At 35.9% G+C, this 15768-nt stretch overlaps 1 protein-coding gene across 1 annotated transcript; it reads right to left on the reverse strand.

The window, feature by feature from the left end:
- Positions 1-4162: 4162 nt before the first annotated feature.
- On the reverse strand, positions 4163-15429 carry LOC103502259 (uncharacterized). Its single transcript, XM_017047699.2, has 6 exons — positions 15078-15429; positions 14766-14898; positions 14535-14638; positions 5803-5974; positions 5572-5712; positions 4163-5498 (listed from the first exon to the last, which is right to left on the reverse strand). Exons 1-6 carry the CDS (start codon positions 15125-15127, stop codon positions 4347-4349), a joined length of 1752 nt encoding a protein of 583 aa, XP_016903188.1. The 5' UTR covers positions 15128-15429; the 3' UTR covers positions 4163-4346.
- Between the last annotated feature and the right edge of the window lie 339 nt (positions 15430-15768).

Genomic DNA, 15768 nt, shown 5'->3' on the forward strand with positions numbered 1-15768 from the left:
ATGTTGGATTTTCCACTAATTTTAGTCTAAGGGTAATATGGTCATTTGATCATTTAAGTCAAAGTCAAACTTTGACTTTTTCTAGTCAAAAGTGAACATTTTGACTTTTTACCATTTTGTCTGTCTTGACTAATGTCGATCTTCCAAGCATGAATTCGCATTCATTTTTCCAAAATTCAAATCACATTTGAATATAAAGTAGGTCAAAGTTTGACTTTTCAATATAAAAAATCAACATTTTGACATTTTACAACTTTAACAATGTCCATCAATTTTGAACTTCCAAATATGAATATGTATTCATATTTTTAATATTTAAATCACAGTTAAACATAAAGACCTCTCAAACTGATAACCGATGGCTATATCACATATATTCGTCAGTTTCTCTCTTTTCCTAATTCGAACAATTTGTATTATTTTATCATATTGTTTTAAATTAATTCCATTTGAGCTAGAAAAGAAACCTAAAGGACTTATAGATCATGGACTCCAACGATATGAGATTAACTGGCTAAACCCTTTTAGACCGAGCTAATCAACATTCGTTAAGTAATGGGTCATTCCACTAAAGTTTCATAGTTGCACTCCCCTCTTTATAGATATATTTATGTCCATTAGATATAACCATGATTAGTAAGTTAATCTTTCACATGTTGTTCTTAATCTCTGCTGGGTCAAAATACCGTTTTACCCCCGAGATTAGATCTTGCTCCTTATGTTCAACTAATCCACTATTGAACAATTGGTTTAAGGTTCAACCTATAAACCAAAACCCTCTAGGGCCAATGAGAGGGTGGGACCCCTTTTTCAAGACTTGGATTAAGTCCTTAAGAGAACAATCTATCTACTAACCCAAAGCGGGTTGGTGAGAATTTCATATTGCACCCTATATCCCTAGCTATCCATCCAATCTTACCCCTGAAATGGGAGGTTTATTGGGCCAATGTTGTTAAGCTGCCCTCACCTATGTAGATCTATGGATAATTCCGTTTGAATAGAAATTCATAGTTAGCTCAAGATTAAGACTAAGTTACCTAGGTCATCGATTGCCTTTTTTTTAGGTTGTCTGTATCTTTCAAGTGCAACTTGACTAAAAGAGTTGCTCAATCGTCTACTTGTTCTTCTTGAGAAACTTCTCATCATGAGTTTGTAAAGAACCCCAAGTTGATCATGACACTGTACGCAAATCTTTTGATTCTCCTATAGCTACGATGATGAAATTGAATTTTTCATCCAATGAGCAAATTATCTTTTCTACTACTTGCTCATCAGTTATTGTCTTATCATATCTTTTCATTTCATTTACTACTGATAACAATCTTGAAGTATAATCTAAAAATGATTAAGACTCCTTCATATGCAGTGATTTATAATCACCTCCCAATTTTTGGAGGTGAACCTTCTTAATTCTATTTACTCCTTTATACGTACTCTCCAAAATTTGTCATGCTTGATGTGCAGTAGTTGCTCCATAAATCATCTTAAAATTTGAATCATCAATGGCTTAATGAGTGGTGAGAGCATTTTGATATTTCTTTCTTATATTTTGTAAAGTTTCTCATTAAACTTGACTCAAAGCTGCATCACTTTCCAGTTCTTCATAAACCATTATTAAAAATATGCCACACATCTTGTGAACCGAGTAGAGTTTTCACTCAAATACACCAACTGCTATAATTTTTTTTTGTAAGTTAAGGCCCTTGGAAGGAAACTAAATTGTTGTTTGCCATTTTCAAAAATAATTTTTTTTAAAAAAAACTTCGAACTCAAAATTTGATACTACTTTGTGGGAAGCGTGTAATGATTGCCCTAAATAAATAATCACCAACTAGAATAGTTGAAAGAAGAAATAAAAAAAAAATATTTTTAAGACTTTAACTCTCTTTGTGTGTATTCTTATTTACACTTGGATACTTTACAATACAACATATCAATCCTATTTATAGGATTGTCATAAGCATAACTCACATCCCCATTAAACACAACAATTTAAATCTTACACTTGATTAAGGTGAAACTCTTACTAAATTAACTAGAAAATTTTAACTCATCCTTTAATTTTTCTTTCCAACTTTCATAAATCAATTCACATATAACTTATTTAATTAAAAAAGATTTAATTTTCAACCATCAAATGGACATTTACATATAAAATAAGCCTAACTAAATGATGTTGTAATATCATAATCTCAACCCATTACATTTAATATTAAATACTCTAACATCCCCGCAAGTGAATGTGGCAATGGCGATGTGATGCGGAGCTTGAACATACGAAATATATAAACTTGAACTACTTGAGAGCTTGAAAATGCTAAACATAGACTTTTCTTTTCTTTTCTTTTTTTAATTTAAAATGTCATGGAGAGAGAAAGTGAAAAAATAAAAATAAACGTATTCAACACAAAAAACGGTTGCTAAAAAAATTAATTTTCATAAATATTACAAAACACCGAAATATTTACGACTCGTATAACAAAATCAAAAAGGTCATGAAGCTAGTAGAAATTTTTCCTAAATTTCAGATTTGCCTTTGATATTGCATATATTTGTCACTTCTCTTTCTTTTTCTTCCTTGTGATTTATTCATCTTCTATTCCAGACTTCTCCTAGCTTTTCCAGATTTTCTTTCTTTTATTTTTAATCGTTTTATTCTTCTACTTAAAACTCAAGAATAGTCAGGATCGTTTAAAAAGAATATTGAACTTCATCTAAATATTAATTTTATCTTCCTCATATTCAAGAATATTAAAAAATTTCAAATATCACTGTGACATAATCTAAACGGTCGTCAATACAATCATTTACGATTATCAACATGATCGTTTTTAGAGTTAAAGTTATTTTCCAACTTTTAAAAAGAACTACACGATTGTGTGGACATGATCTAAACGATTCTTTACCATACCAAACGATCGTTTAGATTTGAAGCTCTTTTCCTATTGTTTTAAAAAGAACTACATAATCAGGTGATATGATTTAACACATTGTTTACTATAGGAAAACGATCATTTAGCATAGTCAACACAATCGTTTAGATTCTAAGCTCTTTTTCCATCGTTAAAAAGAAATAAATGATCTTGTTGATACTACCTACACGATCGTTTATCATTATCTACATAATCGTGCATCATGATCGTTTAGAATATCAGATTACACACATGCGTGTGGCTGATTGACTGAGACATTTTTTATATTTTCCATTGTAGGCCGTGTGCTTTTTCCATTTCTAGAGTTGTTCTATACGATGTAAATATTATACCGGTTTGTTATATTTTTTAAACGACCCCTATATTGGTACACTATATTGGTACACTATCTTGTACTAAATATAAACGATCTTGGTTCATGATCGTGTATTAAATATAAACGATCTTGGTTCACGATCGTGTACCAAGATTGTTTAGAATTGGTACAAGGTCATGTATCAAGGTGCAAGATCGTTTAGATTTGGTATACGATCGTGTATCAATATCTTTTATATTTGGTACACGATCTTGAACCAAGATCTTTAGATCTTAGATTGTTTAGATCAAGGGGAAATATACGAGAGATGATGAAGAAAGAAGAAATTCTAGAGGAAATGAATAAATCATAGACGAACTACTGGGAATATGAAGAAGAAAAAGTAATATGAAGAGGAGATGAATAAATCGCAAAAAAAGAAGAAAAAAAGAAGTGAAAAATCGTTCGTAATATTAAAAGAAAATCTAGAATTTATTAAATATTTTACCGGTTTCGTGGACTTTTTCGTTTTGTTACATAAACTATAAATATTTTAGTAATTCGTTATAATAGTAAAAATTAACCCAAAAATAAATTATTTAGTTTCTTCAAACAGCCCATTTTTTCTAATTTTTTTTCCCAATCCCAACAACAATTTCCATCCCATTAAGCCCAAGTTTTCAACGTTTACCTTTGGTACTTATTTGCTTCAAATCAATAGCCAATATGTATTCTTTCATAGTTACCAACAACATCCATCTGCCCCATCATGTTAGAGAGATTAAGAAAAAAAAACTGTACAAAGGTTGGATTTTCTTCACGAGTTTTCGATCTCAACGTCCCACCATAGAACTCTTCTTCCATTCTCATTAAGCAAACGCCACATGGTTTGGTGATCGAAGAAATACAAATTAAAGGGCGTAAGAAGTGTACATGAAAAGAAACCAATAGTTGTACATTATATCTTTACTGTTGTACGTTTTGTACATTGAATGCTCGCTACTATAGCTCTAAAAGAGATATTGAAAACTCATTATAAAAGCTGAACAAAATATCAATTCAGGAAACCTTGAGCCTTAAAGGCATCGCATTTGCATATAACTCAAACCTCAAGCAGATCAGGAACCACCAGCTGATGAATGATCAAATCCTGGATTTGGTTTCTGTGATGTGAATAAATTTGGGTATGAAAAGTATGGGTCGTCGTCCATTGACGGGAGCCTCTGTGGCTGATGAGGGGCTACTGTCTGATGTTCAGATGGGGAATTACCAGGAGAGGAATCGAAACTTGATTTTTCTGGCTCGAGTTGGCTGTGATCAGAAACTTCTGGATCCCGGCTTAATTTGTGATGTTCTTGAGAAGAATCTTGTGAATAATATGGCATTGAACTAGAATGGTGTCCCAGAGAATCTTGTTGGTTTAGTTTGTATGTTTCTGTATGACCTGCCGGACTTGCAGTAGCTCCGTGGAATGGATTTTCGCAACTAATTTCAGGGTCCTTATCATTCTTTTTCTTTGTGAGCTCGTCAATTCTAACCTTGGCGAGACTAGCTGCAGAACGAGCTGCAGCAGCAGCACGTTCAGCAGTTTCAGCAGCAGCTTGAGCAGCTGCCAGCACGTCCTGCAAATCAACACTGAGATCTGCATTGACCTCACACATTGTCCTCGAAACAGAGGATGGTGTTGAATTTATCTCTGAATCGAACCGTGGTTTGAAACCAAACTGCTCCTCAGAAGCCCTTGAAACAGAGGGTAGTGGTGAATTTATCTCTTCTGTGATCCGAGGTTTGATATCAAACTTCTCCTCAGGCGTCGTTGGATCAGAGGGGGGCGACAAATCAGTTTGTCTATGAGAGAACGAAGGTGACAAAGATGGAGGAGTAATAAAAGGCAAAAACTGTTTATCTTCACCAACAGAAACATTCATTTGATCGTTACTGGGTGAAACAGATCTCACCAAAGTCACCTCCCCATGTCTCGAGTGTAAATTTTGTGGTGGTGATTCAGGAATACCAGAATACTTAAATGAAGCACGATCAGTTTCAGGCTGTGGTGACACAGATGGAGGTAGGATCATTGACGGTGCAGAGCCAGCATCTATAGTAGGCTGCGGACATACCGACATCTTTGGAACTTCAGGAAAGTCTAACATGTCCAATTCAGAATCAGAGTCAGGTTGGGGTCCACTAGCCAAATCGGTAGTGGTATTGGATGTTTCATTGTGTTTCTCTTGAGGAAGGGGTAATTTTGATGTGCCAACGAATCCATTCTGCAAAAAGAAAAGATAAGCTTAAGACATAAAAGGGTCACTATAAGTGGAGACAAAAAGAAACGACACTTGCAAGCAAATCTTCTGGAGATTTGTTAAACTCTGCTTCAGTTTCAGCAGGATTCCAATCTAAGTCATGCTCTTCAGCGATTTCCTTCAACAGCTTCAGTTTCTTTTCAGGTGAAGGAGCACGAACAGAAAGCAGCTCTATCAACTGCAATCGAATTTTGAAAAGAAATATATAATCCATAGACTGCTGTAAAGCTTTCCTTCTAATCAAACATAAACAAGCAATTCTATGAACCTGACGATTAACACCACAGTTAGGCATGAGCTCAGTTGCAGCTGATACAAATTCCTTCCCATATTTAGCACCAAAAAGCATCTGAACCTGGATAAGCTCTGTAAGATCAGCACACCTTGGAGCAGCAAAACACACACTTGAGATCGCTTCTTTCAAATCTAGAGGGCATTCCCTGAAAATTTAGAGGTTTTACAGTGACATTTGAGGTAAAAATAAAGTAGAAGGAGCACGTCTCAAGAAAATAACCATAAGAAACAAAGTGAAATTAGAATAAAAAAGTTCATTTATACTTCCAAAATAAGCATAGAAATACATAAACCATTTAGAAATACAAATACAAAGATCACATTGGACTAGATGAAATAATAGTGAGACAAGATAAAATATTGAGATGCTGCAACTAATAAGAATTCATTCACCAAGGAATGCATCAAAATGCATAAATTCTCTGCAGTAAATATGAAGTAAGACTCGAAATATTTTACAGTTACGATTGGAATTTGGACATGTAGTTCCGAGTTTCAGGTAACTTGGGGCAGAATCCATCATCCAAAAGACCACGTGGATTTTCACCAGAAAATAAGAGCTTGGTGGTTAACTCAGAAAATTTGTGAATTAGTAAGCACAGACTTATTAGTTTATTGCAAGTTTAGCAACACCCTCAATGAATTAAATTTCATTTTGCAAGGCTTGGTGTTTCCAGTCATCCAAAGAAGTTGGATGATCAGGTTGGGTAACTAGGTTAACATTGAACAATCTAAGACTTAACATCCATCACAGCAGGAAGGTTCGCCAATAATCAACTCAAATGAAAGAATATTCCGCATGAAATGCACAAAAATACTTTACATGCAAATATGTATTCAAACTTCAAAGTGAAATACCACCATATTTCTAATACGCATTTTTACAAACCAAAATAGCACACATATGGATACCTACTCATCATGACAATACCCAAAGAATGAGAGGGCCACAAGCCAATTTTCAATAGAAAAGGACAAACACAATTGAGACTAATTCACATCACATTGGGAAATAAAGGACTGTAATTGACATCAAGTACACATTCTTAAACGAAGCGGCTGCTCCTTAACAAATTATGAAGGAAATCCTGAACTCATTATATACATGTCATATCTAATGATAAAATTAAATTCTCCTAGCAAACGGCCTTTAAGAAAGTATAATTGGTAGACAAGTCCAACTGACAACTCCGTAGTTACAAATTTAGTTAGTTGTGTGTCATAATGTAGCTTTGAATTTAATATAGATAATTGAATGCTCATAAAAAAGTATAAAGCCTTTACAGAGGAGTCCAGTAGAGAGTTCTAAATTTGAACTCAAAACCGACTAGAGATCTGACACCCTAATCTACATTTTATAAGATACGTGCACATCTTAGATAAATAAACGTTTGAGAAGAAATATAATTAATAGTAATAAACTTTGGTTATTGTATCCAGTAAGATACTCTCTCTAAAACACTGAGAAAAGGATAGATTGATTAGTAGAAACCAGTACACTTCCGCCATTCGAGAGGGTGGTCTCTCCAAAAAGACTTAACCAAGGAAATATCAAGCCTGCCTTGCCATACACCACCCTACAAAATGATGGGCAGTTGCACGCCTAACACAAACTAATAAACAACTCAAAAGACCCATTAGTTTGGTGCAGTAGATAATAAACAACTGCATGTTCACTATAAATTAATAAACAACTGAAATCACCCATTAGTTTGGTGCAGTAGATGGTGCATTTCTGCCCTTCGTTGCATAGCTGTGCATGATTGGTACTCTAAAATTACCCCCAGTTGAAGAGCTTCCTTGTCCTCAGGGAAGAACTCAGGAAATTGTTCACGAACAAACGGAATATTCCAAAGTTGCTTCAAAAGCTGGTAAACCTCACCATTTGATCAAAACATCAACCTGTTTGCTATCTTCATTAAATGGGTATGTGAACACCTCCTCAGGCACGGCTTTCCATTTGAACACATCTGTGAATTGGGGCAGTAAGGATTCAACGAGCATAATGCTGCTCAAAGCTCGCTTCAACTGAGATACATGGAAAACAGGGTGAATGGTAGCTTCACCTGGAAACTGCAGACCGTATGCTACTGTCCCAACCATGTCAATAATGCAGTATGGTCCATAATATTTTGCCGATAATTTTTCGTTTTGTCACACTTAGCTATGGTGGTTTGACGGTAAGGTTGAAGTTTAAGATAAACCATTTCTCCAATATCGTATTCAACTTCCTGTCGATGATGATCAGCTTAAGATTTTATACTATTTTGAGCTTTTTGTAACTGAAACTTCAATTGATGAAGAATGACATCACAATCCTGCAATTGTTCATCCAGTGTGGCATTTGTAGTCTTCTGAGCACCATAGAAAGTGAGTGCTGGTGGTGTGCGGCCATATCAAGCTTGATATGGAGTCATGTTTAAGGAGGCATGATAGGTAGTGTTATACCACAACTCAGCCCAGTCAATGAGATCAGCCCATAATTTTGGTTTTTCTACACAGGAACACCTCAGATAAGTTTCCAAACACAACTCAGCCCAGTGATGGAACTCCACCGGTATTCAATTACACTTTATTGATATCAAATCTCCATTACAAGTAGTAATCCTCTCTCTCTCGGTTATTCTATCTTTCAAGAATTAACACAAGACTTTCTTCATAAGATTTTCTCTATCTATTCACTGGAGTTCTATGGCTATTTATAATGCACTTATTCAACTACTTCTTTAACAGATTTCCTACTTACTTTGCTAACTGATCATAACAGTTTTCTGTTAACAGTTTTGCTAACAAACTTAATTGCCTTTCTTTCTTCTACTGTATGTTTGGATGATAGGGGGTCTATCATTACACCCCTTCTCCAAATTCACCTTGTCCTCAAGGTGAAGCTCAGGATATCGTTGCTGAATTTCATCGTAGTCCTCCCACGTTGTCTCCTTTCTCGGCAATCCTTTCCATTTAACTAAAACATCCCAACCAGCCACCTTGTTCTTTTGGTATCCACAGATTTCTTCCGGAATCTCTTGCCATTCATGATTTTCTGTTACGTAGGGCAGCTCAGCTACTTCAACTTGATGTTCTCCTTTCAACTTTTTTAATTGTGATACATGAAAAACTGGGTGAATGGATGATGATGCTGGCAGTTCCAGTTTATATGCTACTGGACCAATCTTTTCTATAATGTTGTAGGGTCCAAAGAACTTTGGAGCTAGCTTCTCGTTTCTTCTTTTACGTAATGAGACTTGCCTATAAGGCCTTATCTTTAAGAAGACCATATCACCCACTTCATATTCTACGTCTCTTCTCTTTTGATCTGCGCTTCTTTTTATCTTTTCTTGAGCAAACTTCAAATGCTCTTTTAGTGCTCCCAATGTTACATCTCTTTCTTTCAGTTGTTCATCTAGTGCAGTGCTAGGAGTATCCTGGTCTCCAAAATAAACCAGTGGGGGTGGCAATCTACCGTATACAGCCTGAAAAGGTGTAATTCCCAATGATCTTTGAAATGTAGTGTTGTACCAATATTCTGCCCAATGTAACCATTTGACCCACTCCTTCGGTCTTTCGCCACAAAAGCAGCGCAAATATGTTTCAATGCCTCTATTTACGACTTCTATCTGACCGTCTGATTTTGGGTGGTATGTCGTGCTTCTATGCAACTTAGTACCCGCCATCTTAAAGAGTTCTTTCCAAAAGTGACTTAGAAAGATTTTGTCTCTATCTGACACTATAGACTTCGGGTATCCATGTAATCTTACTATTTTTTTAGTGAATAGATCAGCCACTTCGCCGTATATGGATGCTTCATCATTAGGAAGTGGCCATATTTGCTAAAGCGATCTACGACCACGAAAATAGTTTCAAACCCATTGGATTTGGGGAGACCCTCTATGAAATCCATAGAAATGTCACTCCATACGCTGTTCGGTACTTCCAATGGTAATAACAGTCCGGCTGGTGATAGAGCTAATGATTTATTCTTTTGACATATTAAGCACTGCTCACAGTATCTTTTTACATCCTGTTTCATCCCTTCCCAATATAATTCTCCAACTAATCTTTTGTAAGTTCTGAGGAAACCGGGACGTTTGGATTGCATAAGCATGGCTCCAACCCCATAACCCGAAGCATCTGTTTCTACTTCAAAGATGGCATTAAAATCTGGTAGTGCTAGTACTGGTAATGTCATCATTGCATTTTGTAACTTCAAGAATGCTTCTTCTGCGTCTTTATTCCACTTGAATCCTCCAAGTTTCAGCAATTGTGTTAATGGTGCAGCTATTGAACCATAATGTTGTACAAATTTTCTGTAGTAGCCTGTTAGGCCTAAGAATCCTCGTACTTCCCTTACATTTTTCGGTGTTGGCCATTCTTTTATTGCTCGAATTTTTTCCGGATCAACTTCTACTCCTTTGCCTGAAATGATATGCCCCAAGTAATCAACCTTTGTTTTTGCGAAACTACACTTTTTCTTATTCGCATATAGTTCATTCTTCCTTAATACTTGTAGAGCTAGCCCAAGATGTTGCAGATGAGATTCCAAATCCTTGCTGTAAATTAATATATCATCGAAGAATACCAGTACAAACTTTCTCAGATATGATTTAAAGATCGAATTCATCAGGGATTGGAATGTGGAAGGAGCGTTAGTTAATCCAAATGGCATTACCATGAATTCGTAAGGGCCTTCATGGGTTCGAAAGGCTGTCTTTTCAATATTTTTGCTGCTCATTCGTATCTGATGATATCCCGCTTTTAAGTCGATCTTTGAGAACCATGTAGCTCCGTTTAACTCGTCAAATAGCTCTTCAATCCCGGGTATTGGAAATTTGTCAGGAATAGTGACATTGTTTAACGCTCTATAGTCAACGCAAAAATGCCAACTTCCGTCTTTCTTCCTTACTAATAAGTAAGGACTGGAGTAAGGGCTATTACTGGGACGTATGATTCCTGATTTCAGCATCTCTTCTACAAGTTTCTCCATTTCATTTTTTTTGTTGGTGAGCATACCGGTAATGGGCGGACGTTGACTGGATTGGTCCCCTGTTTTAGATGGATGTGGTGCTCTATATCCCTCTGCGGTGGTAATTTTTCTGGCCATGTGAATACGTCTTCAAATTTCTTTAGCACAACTGTCACTGATTCTTCTATAGTTAATACTTCTTCGATTTCTTTTTCATGTCTTCCGTTGAAGTACTTTCTCCCTCCATTGATCGAAACTCTATCAAGAATCCTTGATCTGATTCTTCCCATGATTTCATCATATTCTTCGGACTAACTCTTGCTTTGGTTAAACTCGGGTCTCCTTTAATCAAGATTTTCTTCCCTTGATGTAGGAAAGTCATGGTGAGATTTCGCCGGTCAACCTCTGTGTTTCCCAATGAATACAGCCATTGCATTCCTAATACCACATCTACCCCTCCTAGCTCCAATGGTAATAGGTCAGCTATCACATTGCATTCCTAATACCACATCTACCCCTCCTAGCTCCAATGGTAATAGGTCAGCTATCACTTTCCATTCATTTAGGATTATCTCTACTGATTCACATATCCCTTTGCCTTTTATTGCTGCACCAGATCCTAGGATTACTCCATAGTGTGAAGTATCCTTTGTAATCAATTGTAATTCACTGGTCAGTTTTTCATAAACAAAATTGTGTATGGCTCCACAATCTATCAGTATTACGACCTCTCTATCTTTGATTTTTCCTCTTACTTTCATAGTACCTGGATTAGAAAGACCCACAACTGAATTGATGGATAATTCAATTACAGCTTGATCTTCTTCTGCAATGCGAGTCATTTTCAATTCTTTTTCTTCGTAATTTGCTTCTTCTATTATTTCGAACTCGTCATCTTCACTCTTCATTACATACATTCTTAGCTCTCTCTACTCCTTGTTTTTGCACTTATGATCATGAGAATATTTTTCGTTGCAGCGGAAACAGAGACCTTTCTCCTTCCTGGCTTGAAATTCAACCTCACTTAATCTCTTCGATGTTCCTTCCTTCTTAGTTTCCCCAATCGGATTCGACTTCAGCGTGATTGTTCTCATCGGGAATGTGGTATTTCCTTTATCGTTTACTGAATTATTAGGTTTTGAGATAGAAGAAGGGTAAAAAGGGTATTTACCTCCACTGTGGCCTTTGAGACCTGCTTCATTTCGAATTTTCTCCCGATTTTCCGTTAATTGGGCCAATAACATCATTTCGGCCAAGCCGGTCGACTTACAAAATTCAACTTCGGCCTTGATCCACGAAAAAAGCCCACCCATAAAAGTCTCTTCGATCACCCGATCTGGTAAGTCCGATACCGGCGCCATTAATCTATCGAATTTGTTCCGATATTCTTCCACGCTCGATTCTTGCTGGATCCTTCAGAACTGCCCGCAGATTGATCCTTCCCTTGTTGATCGGAACAAGTAATCGTTCCTTTAAATTTGCCCAATCCTTGAATTTATCCCGCTCTTCTTGCGCTCTATACCAATTTAGAGCTGGTCCTTCGGAGCTGATTGTTGCTACGGTCATTTTCTCAGAATCGGTCAACCTATGAATTTGGAAATAGCGATCTGCACGAAATAGCCACGCATCTCGATCTTCACCGTTGAACACGGGCATCTCGACCTTTTTGAATTTACTTCGATCATTGTTTTTTTTTCCTCCATTCTTTTCGTTCTCATTTCCTTCATTAATCGGTTCTGTCACTTTTGTTTTTGCTTTACTCGTCGATCCTTCTGATTCACATGTTGTTGATTGTCCTTTCATCATGCCTTCAATATATTGCAAAATTAGTTGCTGTTGATGTTGATTTTGTTCATTCTGTAATCTATCTTTTCTAAGTGTTCTAAGTGTTCTGTAATTTTTGCTTCTAGCATCGGTATTCTCTGTAATTCAGTCTGGATGTTGATGATTTCTTGCTCGATGCTTCGAACCTCTCTTCAGCTTTCTTTGCCATTTTCCTTTTTTTGCCCAGGGTTGAACAGCTCTGATACCAATGTGATGGAACTCCACTGGTATTCAATTACACTTTATTGCTCGGTTATTCTATCTTTCAAGAATTAACACAAGACTTTCTTCATAAGATTTTCTCTATCTATTCACGGGAGTTCTATGGCTATTTATAATGCACTTATTCAACTACTTCTTTAACAGATTTCCTACTTACTTTGCTAACTGATCATAACAGTTTTCTGTTAACAGTTTTGCTAACAAACTTAATTGCCTTTCTTTCTTCTACTGTATGTTTGGATGATAGGGGGTCTATCACCCAGTCAATGAGATCAGCCCATAATTTTGGTTTTTCTACACAGGAACACCTCAGATAAGTTTCCAAGTACTTGTTCGCAATTTTTGTTTGTCTATCTGTACGAGGATGGTATGATGTACTTCTCCCTAATTGGGTTCCTTGTTCTCGAAACATTTCACTCCAAAAGTTGCTCCGATGCCATTGTTATGCACTTAAGCACCTTGGAGAACCACACCCCAAAAGCTAGCTATTGGGGTGGGAGAGCCAAGCCACTTAAGTACTACATTGGTCATACCATTCTAACCAATGTGGGACAAAGGCATCCCATAACTAACTTGGTTCCTAACATATTCATTTAAACTACAAACTAATAATTGTATCACTTTAAATCATAACTTTCATAACTGAATCAATCTAGACCGTCAGTGATTCATAATTATTTTCACTCTTAACTGCATTTTAAATCAATTCAAAAGCACATAAATGAAATTATTGTTCACCCAAATTCCTGCCGAAGTCAGAAGAAAAATTATAGCACAATTCTTCCTAAATAAGCAAAGAAAAACAGAGCAAGACAAGAAGTGGAAAAACCAATCCTGACTTCGGTATTTCTCACTAAAATTATGTTAATCGCTACATTTAAAAATGTGTAAAGATTATTCATTAATGGTCATAAACATAAAATTCTAACAGATGGTCTAATTAGAATCACTTATGAAAAATTGGAGTTTAAATTAATACAATTATTAGTTTGGGGTTTTAAATGATACAACCCCAAAAGTGTAGGGGAATAGATTGATTTTTTCCCTAAATCTTTGCCACAATAAAGTGTGGTTTTATAATTGCCGAACAGAGACAATTATACTCATTTAGTCCTGGTTTTAAGTTCAACAAATATGAGGATGGAGATTTAGATCTCTTACCTCAAGGGAAGGAGTAAGTGACTCAACCTTAGCTAATAGCTACAGTTATTTAGTTAAATTTATTGTTTAAAAAATAAAATAAAAGGAAGAAGAAGAAAAGATAGGAACAAGAACCATTTACCGTTATTGTCATGTTCCCTCTTATAGTCTTGTATTGTTTTTGTAACTCGTAAGCACCCTTACTTCTATAATTATGATCTAAGTGTCTTGTATTGTTTTTGAAACTTGTAAGCACCCCTACTTCTATAATTATGATTTAAGTATTGTTACTTACCATTGGAAAAGCTGTGTTAGTAAATCATAACGATAGGACATCTTCAACTATTGTAATTTCACATTGTCAATGAAACTAAAGGATGTTTCTCCCTCAAAAAAAAAGGTCCATGTATATTAAATATAGTAGGGAGCATCTACTATCTGCTTCAAGCACTGTAAGTGTAACCTATTTAACTCAGTTGCATTCATATCTTTCTCATGCTTTTTTACATAACAATAGGAAATATTTTCAAATGAAGAATAAATGGGTTAGGAAAAGTTACCTTTGTGTTTCAATAATTGGAAGGCGAACAACAATAAGCTCACAGAATAGTTCAAGAATTTCCTGAGCGGCCATCATATTCTCTTCTCTGATTATATGCTCAACCTGAATCCAAAAGCAGATTTAATTAAGATAACAAAAAGTTCCAGGACATTGAACAATGCCCCTCCTTTCTTATCCTCTCTCTTTCAACATCAAATTGATCTAATGCAATCGAGGAAGCAACACATACCCGAATGCGAGCAGTAGCTTCTTGTCCTGTTTCGAGAAGCTTAGCTATGTCTCGGCGCATCTGCTTAAGCTGGATCTCTCTTCGATTCCTCAACAGCTTTATTCGTGGAATTGTCAATTTAAGCAGTGTTTTACTGTATACAAAAGTGCAAATTATGAAGCAAATCAAATAAACCGAAAAGGGTGATCGTCTTTACCAAAAACAGAAATTCTGAAATCTCAAATCAATAAATGAAAGCAGTGACCAACAGAATTCAATGAACAATAAGAGAGAAAATGGGGAAAAAACAATCAAAATAAAAAGATGAGATACCATTGTGCAGCCTTGAAGCCCTTGTTGAAGAAGGAATTAAGCATCGACATGGAGATGAAGATCAAAACGAAAACCCTTTTCAGCACCGGATTAAAGAATATAGAGATATTGAATTTGATGAAAGGAAAGTGTAGAAGCTCTGCGTTTGATCGAGTTGAAATCCGGAGAAAAGTGGCGAGATTATGATGAAGAAACTGAACCTAATCAATGTAATCAATAAGGAAAGGAGGTGGAGAGAGAGAAAGAGGGGCCCAACGCTCAACCAAAGCGGAGATATTTTAGAAAAATTGTTGAAATTTTGAACTTACACGACGCCGTGTGCTAGCTTCCTTCGCCTCCAAACTTTTCCTTAAGCCCGAAGAAACGGGTACAATTGGCGATTTAGAAATTTGAATCGTGAACTATTGTTCGTTGGTAGACATACTCATCGGTTGAGCGACGAATGAATTTTTATTATTATTGATCACTTTGAAGTTAGAATTTTGAATGAAATTATTTGAAATAATTATCTTCTACAATGTCATCGATAACTTAGAATGGAAATCATATTTCCCATCACAAACTCAATTAAATCACACAACAAATGAATTGGTTAATGAGTAAAATATACACCCCCCACAAGCTAACATTGAGCTTGAATAATGAATCATAAATGCTGTAAAGATATAGTAAACATAGGTTTTGTTAAAAT

Source organism: Cucumis melo, chromosome 3 (genome assembly GCF_025177605.1).
Source record: "Cucumis melo cultivar AY chromosome 3, USDA_Cmelo_AY_1.0, whole genome shotgun sequence".
Taxonomy (NCBI): domain Eukaryota; kingdom Viridiplantae; phylum Streptophyta; class Magnoliopsida; order Cucurbitales; family Cucurbitaceae; genus Cucumis; species Cucumis melo.